Below are 8144 nucleotides of genomic sequence, written 5' to 3' on the forward strand. Positions count from 1 at the left end.
GCCCGGCTGCCCCCCGCCAACCTGGGCTGTCCCGCATGCCGACCTCTGCCAGCCTGCTAGGTTAAAAACTGTCTCTTGGTGTGATTTGCATTGTCATTTTTTCTCATTATGAATGAGGTTAAGTACATTCGTATGTTTGATCATTTGAATTTCTTTCTGTGTGAACCTTCTTTATGTCCATAGTCCATTTTTCTTTTCAGTCACTGTTTGCTTTTCTTTTTTTTTTTTTTAAGATTTTATTTATTTATTTGACAGAGAGAGACACAGCGAGAGAGCGAACACAAGCAGGGGGAGTGGGAGAGGGAGAAGCAGGCTTCCCGCAGAGCAGGGAGCCCAATGTGGGGCTCGATCCCAGGACCCTGGGATTATGACCTGAGCCGAAGGCAGACACTTAACGACTGAGCCACCCAGGCGCCCCACTGTTTGCTTTTCTTATTGATTTGTGGAACCCTCCACATATTCGGGAATGAGCCCTCTGTTTGTGTTATTAGTTATAAATACCCCCCACCCCCGTCTGTGATTTGTCTGTTGTTTACATTTTCTGCCATGCATACATTCTTTTAGATTGCATGTAGTTGAATTTATCAGCTTTTTTCTGTTTTCTGGATTTTGCATCATGCTCAGAAAAGTCCTGAAAGGGGACTATTTTGGACTTTGTTGAGTTTGCTCAGCCAGCCAAGCAGCCACTAAAAATATGGGCCTGAAATTAAGATGAGAAGTCAGGTTCGAGAAGGAGACTGGCGAGTCCTTGGTGAAGGTGGCAGCTGTGCAGGGGGCAAGCCGGCGAGAGGGAGGAGACCGCCTGAGCCTGGGGAAGGCGACCGTCGGGAGGGGAGGGCGGGAGCAGCAGAGGCCCCTCGCTGCCACCGAGGCCTTGCCCCTTTCCTCGTGCAGGGCAGAGGGACGTGGGTTTGGGTGTGAGCTCGAGCTGCAACTGTCCTGGGAGGCGTTCCTGCTGGCACCGGCCCCCGGCCTCACCTGTGCTTTGCCCTGTGGGGGCAGGGACGGGACGGGGTGCCCGCCGGGAGCTCTCACCTTCCTTGTTGCCTCTCCTGCCCCCCAAGTGGGGGCAGGCCTGTGCGTGCCTGCCCAGCTGTCTTGGTCCGCCCCCCTGAGGGCCCGGTCCTGATCGCGTCCCCCACCCCTACCCCGCGCTTTCCCCAGAGAACCCAAGGACCGCGAGCCGAGCCTGCGATCGGCCGCCCGCACCCTGCCCAGGAGGAGGAAGGGCTTCTGTGAGTGCTGCCAGGAGGACTTTGAGGAGCTCCACGCGGTGAGCCCTCCCTGCCGAGCAGCTTCTCCCGGGCTGCTCTGACGGCACCCTTGCCCCCCGGCCTCCACCCCGCTCGCATCCCCCCCTGCTCTTGTCTAATGCCCTGTGCCCCTCTCACCCCGGGCAGCATCTCCAGAGCACCCGGCACCGGGGCTTCGCCCTAGAAGCCCACCCGTACGCAGAAGTCGATCGGGTCATTGCCCAGCTCGGCCACAGATTTGCCGACGCCCCCTCCCGGGCCGGCCTCCCCAGGTGAGCGCCCCGCCCATCCTCGCTCTCCTGCTGCCCCCCGCTCTAGGTGGGAAGGGGCCCTCAGGCTGGTGACAGCGGGAACCAGACTGTGGCGCTTTTCTCTTTCCCACCAGCTTCTGTCCTGGTTCTCTCGGGGTTTGGTGGGGGTTGGGAGCCCTCCATTTGTGGCTCCAGCTGACGGGGACTGGGCCCCCACCAGCACGCGGCTGCTTCCATGGTTTGTGGGGGTGGGGAGCACAGTTGAGCAGTTGCTGCTCCTGGCATGGCCCTGGTGGTGTGCCTGTGTGGCCTTCTGGAAGTAGAGAGGGGGCTTCCTGGGTCCCTCTCAGACAGGTAAAGAGCAAGATCTCTCTGCCTTTCTAGAAGTTACCCCCAGAGAGGACTGCAGGGGGTGCTCTGGAATCCCAGGTTCCTCTGAGCCCAGCTTCCCCTGCTGCCCACCACGGAGCTGTGGCTTCCCCTCTCGAGCCCAGTCCTCAGCTCCCTGGGCTCAGCTTGGAGAGCCAGGCTTGGTGCTGCATTCTCCGGCCGCCAAAGGGCACAGCCTCCGCTGCAAAGTTATTAAATGGAACAGCCTCTAACCTGTTCCTCCGGCCAGCCCTGACCACAGGCCACAGAGCCGAGAGGGGCGCAGCCAGCCCTGGCCGCCGCTGCAGGAGCAGCCCGAGAACGGGCCTTCCGCCGAGCCCCAGACTGGGCCGCCCGCCTCAGCACAGCAAACCCACGAGGGTAGCGCCGTGCGGGCCGCACCCCCGCCCGCCCCCAGCCCCAGCCCGGGCAGACCCCAACTTGCCGCCTGCTCTGGAGTTGAGCCCTGAGGCCCACTGGCGGTGTCTGTCCCCACAGGCAGCCGGGCTCCCCGTCTTCAGATGGTGACCCTCTGTGGCCTGAGACTCTGCCTCCCGGCCAGCCCTCCCGGCCCCGGGCCGCGTGTCCCGGGATGAGACAGGAAGACGAGCTCCCAGCCCCGGGCGCCCCAGAGCGAGCCGGCTCGGAGGGCAGCGTGAAGCCACCCGCCGAACCCGTGGGGGCTGGCCAGGTGCCGGGACCAGTAGCAAGCTGCCGGGAGCTGGGGGGCTCAACGGATGTCATTGCAGACCCCTCAGGGACGCCAGGGTCCGAGAGCCCTGTACACCAGTGCCTCCCACCACGCTCTGGTTCTGCGGAATTCTCCGGCCTGGACGTGGCCCCTGTTGGCCACAAGCGGAAGGTTCAGCTCCCCGGGGGCAATCCGGAGAAGAGGTCAGGGGTCTCCCAGCCACAGGCCTCCTTCGTCGTCCCGAGAGCCAGCAGCCCCTGTGGCACCAGGACAACCGGCGGCAGGCCTCTCCTCTGCCTTCCCCTTCCGGGCTGCGAGCACAGGCCCTTGGCCTCCCTCCTCCCCGTCCCAGAGCCCCTCCCCTGGCAGCCCACGGAGAGGCCAGCAGAGCCCCCTTGGCCTGGGGGAGGATGGCCCCCCGGGATCTGAGGAGTCTGAGCGTGCAGCGCCCCCATCCCCAGCCCTGTCCGCGGCCGGCTGGCTCCAGGCCAGCTGTCAGCCCACCTGCACTCAGCGGCGGACATGCAGGACCCCGGGGGACCTGCGAGGGCCAGTCCGCCTGCGAGGGCCAGTCCGCCAGCGGAGGAGCCGGCTGCTCCCAGTGGTCCTGCCCCCCCCCCGCCACCTCCCGGTCTCCCAGCACCCGCAGAGGACTGCTCCCCGGAGTTCCCTGGGGCCGCAGCAGCCCCCAGCCTGAGGGCCAGAGACGCAGATCCTAGTGCTACCTCTGCTGAGCGCTGCGCACCGCCCGGGGAGGGTGGCCGGGGAGGGGAGCGCCTCAGGCCTCCCTGCCAGAGCCGGAAGAGCCCGGGGCCTGGCCTTTGAAGTCCAGGTGAACAGCCGTGGTCTCGGCCGCGCTCTGTGGGGTCGACAGAGCCGGTCCACCCACTCGCCAGATCTTGGGGGGCTGCCAAGAGAGTCTGGGCTGGGGGCTGCTCTCTGCCCCTACCTCCAGCCGTGTCCCGACTGGGCGGCCGGCTACGGTGCGCTCGTCCCTGCCAGCCGCCCGCTCCAGGAGGCAGGGGGCGGGGGGGGGGGGGGGCAGAGGGAGGGGCCGCAAAGAAGCCACCACAGCAGGAGCCCTGGCCCGGCTTCCTGTCCCTCTGGAGGCACTTGCCTCTTGCCGCGCCCGGTTTTGGTGTTCCCCACCCCCACCCCAGCCTCCTTTCCCAGGAGCATGTGGCTCCCCTGCTGTCTGAAATGCCTGTGTGTCCCTCCCCCGGCCCCCCACGCTCACACACACAGATCCTCAGGAACATATGAAGCAGAGGAGGGGCTGGCTGTGGCGCCCCCAGAGCTCCCTCGTCCCTGTGTTTGGTGGGAGCCCAGCACTGAACGGACCTTTCCCCTGAGTCCGGGGGATGGCTAGACCCCCCCACCCCGCTCTTCCCTGGCTGCCCCCCCATTTCTGCTATTCCAGGGTCAGCGGTTCACCTGCCAACTTGTGCATCACCCTCTTCCCTCCCTCCTTCCCCAAGGACCTCCCCTCATTTCTTTTAGCCAAGCCATTAATCTGGAGACAGAGATGGGTTTGCTATCGATTCTCTGGCCACTTTTTTTTTTATTGCATTTTGTGCTGTGGTTCTTCTCACCCTTCTCTGCCTCAGTGTGTTTGTTTCTTTAAATGTTGGAGCTGCAAGAAGCCTGGTGCTATTCTGTGGCTCATTTTGGAGGAAGAAAGGGGGGCCTAGCTGCGGGTGAGGACCTGAGTTGTTACTTTGGAAATAGAGCAACTCTGTGTACAACCCGCATAGAGGTCATGTTTGGCCTTTTTATGCCATTCCTGTTAAATTTCACAATTAATCTTGGTTCAGGAACTGTAAATAAATTTGTTAATAACAAATAGCAAAGGTATAGGGCTGGAGTGCAGTGTGTCGGGCCTCAATGTCCCCTCCAGTGACCCAGAGCAGGGCCACGGGCCCAGCAGACATGGGCAGAGTAAGTGGCCAGCAGGATGGGAGCCCCCTGCGAGTGGGAGAGCATATGTCAGCCGCCACCCTCCCCGGCCCTGAGGGCTGCAGGGGGCGGGGGCTGCATCTGTCCTGTCTCCTCTGGTCACCGACTTGGTTCTGCTGCCTGCCAAGCGGTCGCCTACAGAGGGCATGCCCACTGCCAAGGAAACTCCTTGGCCCTAATGAGCTTTCCTGCTAGGGGCCCTCTCCCTTATGCCCCGTTGCCTCTTCCCCAACACCGCTGCTCTGGATGAGCAGTTTCCCCCACCCCTTTCTCAGACCCCTGGGATATCCTCCCGTGCTGCTCAGAGACCAACACACCCAGTGCCAACACCCCGTCACAGCCGGCTGGCCTTCCCCCTCCCATCTCCACCGTTGTGACCTTGGACATCACCTCTCAGCCAGGCCAAGGCCCAGGGCTGTCTCTCCCTATCCATGTCTCCGTTCCAGCCTCCAGGATATAAATTTAGAGGGGACCGAAGGAGACCTGAGCTCGGACAGATGGGTGCTGGCCCTCACGTGTGGCCCTCAGTGGCTCCTTGACTTATTGGAATCCCCTTCCGCTCCTCCGCAGATGACCTTGACTCAGACTGTGCGGGCACCGCCTCCCCCTGCTCTCTGTCCCCTTCCCACATCTGACTCTTGCGGAGGGAGCCGTGTCCTTCCTGTCACCGTCCCTGCTCTCCGGTCCACCCCGGCCAGCCTTGTCAGATTCCTTCTCGGATTTGCCATGTCTTCTTCCCTCTGCCCTAAAACTCCACTCCTTGATTCAGCAGCCCCCCCTTCTCCAGCCACTTCCTGCGGCCGCTGCCTCCACGTCTGCGCCTCGTCGCCCTCCCAGAGCCGCCGAGGCTCTGCCTGAAGCGCTCCGCGGGCCTCGGCCGGTCCAAGGTCACTGGATAACCCGAGAATTACCAAAGTCGGCTTCCTTCTCTCCTTTTCCACCTTGAAACCTGGCTCTCCTGCTCCGTGACCCCCCGCCAGCCTGGTCCTTCCCTCCCCCAGCCTCTGCCCTCTGTACCAGCCTCACTCAGCACGGGCCTGAGTCAGTTCCTGGAACCCTGACCCGCCCTCCGGCACCCCTACTTCCCCAACGTGGGACCTTCGTCCTCAGCCCTGTGCACTGCTCTCTCCCTTCGCAGATGGGACCTGAATTGGTAGCTCGGCCCCTGGCTCCCTTCTGAATTGTCCTCCTCCCCCGGCTGGGTGGGAATGCAGGGGGCCTAGCCCCAGCCCGGCTCCCACTGTGACTTCCGGCGAGGCCCTTGACTACTCTGGGCCTCGGTTTCTTCATGTTTCGGTGAGGGGCTTGGATGAGATGACTTCAAGGGTCCCTCTTTCCAATAATAAAATACCTGATGGCCAACAGGTCCCTTGTATCCCTCTGTCCTGCCACTACCACAGACCTACTTGCCTAGAAACTCGTCCCTTCTGCCAGGACCGGCTCCCCTTCCCGCGCCTCTCCTGGCGTCCTCTCCCTCAGCCCCTCAGCCCCTCAGCCCCTCCCACCAGACTCAGGTCCTCCTGGTCACTCCCCCTGCTGCCCGGCCTCTCCTTACAGCCACCCTGCCTCCTCCCCGCTCTCTGCCACCTCCTGGTCCCTTGTCTGGCCACCGCGGGCACTCCAGCCCTGAGGCCGCTCTCGGTCACTGACCTGGAATGCCCCTCAACGACAGCAAGAATGCCCTGCTCTTCAAGGCCCAGTTCCATATTCCCCGAAAACCCCATAGTGTATGCCTTCAGGCTGCACAGGCCCGAGTTCACGAGTTCACATCCGGGTCCTGCCCATAACTGACCTTTGGCAAGGATCCTGAGACACTTCTTAATCTGAAAAACAGAGGTAATGGCAGTTTCTGCCTCACTAGAAAGTTGCAACAATTAGATGTGTTTGTGAGGTTATAAACACTATAACACATATTATAAACCCTCAGCAAACTTTTCATCCACTCCCCCCCCCCCCCCGCCCCAAACCCGTACCTGTGAGGCCCCTCCAAACCCTTCAGTAGAGCTTATTTTCACTGATCTCCCATCTGGTGACCCGCAGCCCCATCCCCAGTGTGTATTTGTGGCTGAAGCTGAGGGGCTCTGTGAGACACCCTGACCCCAGGCCCCCCCACTTCCCAACAGCTGGTTCCCCAGAACCTGAGGAGGATGCCATGCGTGGGGGACAGGGGACGGTGGTGGGTGCCACACCTTCCCCACCCCAGCATGTTGGGCCCTTGGGGGCATGACTACACACCTCTCAAAGGATGGGCGTCCCTGGGACCCCCGGCGCCTCCAATTCCTCCCTGAGCTTCAGATTTCTAAGGAAGGGTTCACAAGGACGACCGAGAGCGGGGAGAACTAGGCCTCCCTCGGGAGAGCTAGCCAGTCAGAGGGGTGGCTCTCTCCAGGTGGGAAGAACAGGGCGCCGGGCTGGGATCTGGGAGGGAGCAGAAGGCACTCCTGGTCCTGATGCTCGGGGCATTTTCTCTGCGCTCCACCCCTCAACAGCATGTCAGCGAGCAGTCTCCCCAAGTGCTGGGTAGAGGGCCCCGAGGCCCCCAGCCACTAAACAGTCCCTTGGGTCCAGCACAAGGGCCACAAAGCTGGTTTTCTCCTTGGCACGTCTGGGGCCCCAGGGGCAGTGCGAGCCTGGGGCCAGGGAGCGTCCCGTGCACGTGCCCCAGGGGCTGTCCCGAGCGCTCGAGGCCAGCCACTCCAGCCCCCAGCAGCACGGCCAGGAAGGGCCTTTCCAACCCCCATTTCACAGAGAAGGAAACAGGCTCAGAGAGGCTGGGAGACTGGTTCAAGGTCACACAGCCCTTAACCAGGACTGGGACACCAGCTGGTCGCCTGGAGTCCTAATTCCTGCTGTTCGCAGGGCACCCCCCTGCCCCTCGCCTGGCATGGTCTCTGCTGCCGGCCTCGCAGCCTGGGCACGGGGCCTGGGCGGCCTCCTTTGGCAGGAATCACCGCCCACCATGTCCTCCAGGATGGAGTTTTGGGGCAGAGAGAAGGAGAGGGGCCAGGGGCAGCAGACACCCCTCCCTTACCTGCAGCTGCTGGGACTACATCTTGGCCCCGCATCAGCCCACTTTGGCCCCCGTGCAGGAAAATTTGAGGGAAGAACTTGGCTGAAGGGCAGGACTTCAGGGAAGGCGGCCCCAGGCCTCTTGGTGGTAGAGGCTCCTGAGGGAGGGCTGGGGGTGGGGACTGGAGCCTAACAGCTCCCTCAGCAGGGGGTGACCCAGAGGGTGGCATCAAGACAGAATAGTGGCCCCGAGCCTCTGATTTCCAGAGTCCTGTCCTCCTCGTGGGGCAGACAAGCAATGGGCAGAAGGGACCAAACGAGCCCACCATAGCTGTGGCCCTGGGGTAAGGATCCTCCCAGGGAGCCCCTGCTTTGAAGAGAGGCTGCCTCTACAGCTCCTGCCCTCAGGAGAGAAGGTGGGGGAGAGAAACAGGCAGGCTCCTGCTGGGGAGAGGCGTGGGGCTGACACAGAGGACAAGAGAGGGGAGGTGGGACCTCGGGCTCAGGAGTGAGGTGTGGTCAAAGGAGGGTCAAGATCCCAGCTGGGCCTGCTTGAAGCTGCCACCCCGGGAGATGAGGGGCTGTTGGGGGTCACAGGGCCATACAATGGAGCCA

The 8144-nt window shown here is 62.5% G+C and overlaps 1 protein-coding gene across 4 annotated transcripts in view; it reads left to right on the forward strand.

The window, feature by feature from the left end:
* DBF4B (DBF4B-CDC7 kinase regulatory subunit) overlaps window positions 1-4414 on the forward strand; it is a 29204-nt gene extending 24790 nt beyond the window's left edge. For 3 of the 4 annotated variants that reach the window (XM_078065825.1, XM_078065824.1, XM_078065826.1), the window contains exons 11-13: window positions 1165-1273; window positions 1401-1525; window positions 2623-4414. In XM_078065825.1, the coding sequence (XP_077921951.1) occupies window positions 1165-1273; window positions 1401-1525; window positions 2623-3283 (895 nt within the window). In that variant the 3' untranslated portion in view covers window positions 3284-4414. Of the gene's footprint in view, window positions 1-1164; window positions 1274-1400; window positions 1526-2371 lie in introns of all 4 variants that reach the window. The other variant, XM_078065827.1, reaches the window with a different exon arrangement.
* Window positions 4415-8144: the final 3730 nt, after the last annotated feature.

The sequence above is a fragment of the Halichoerus grypus genome, chromosome 2 (assembly GCF_964656455.1).
Source record: "Halichoerus grypus chromosome 2, mHalGry1.hap1.1, whole genome shotgun sequence".
Taxonomy (NCBI): Eukaryota; Metazoa; Chordata; class Mammalia; order Carnivora; family Phocidae; genus Halichoerus; species Halichoerus grypus.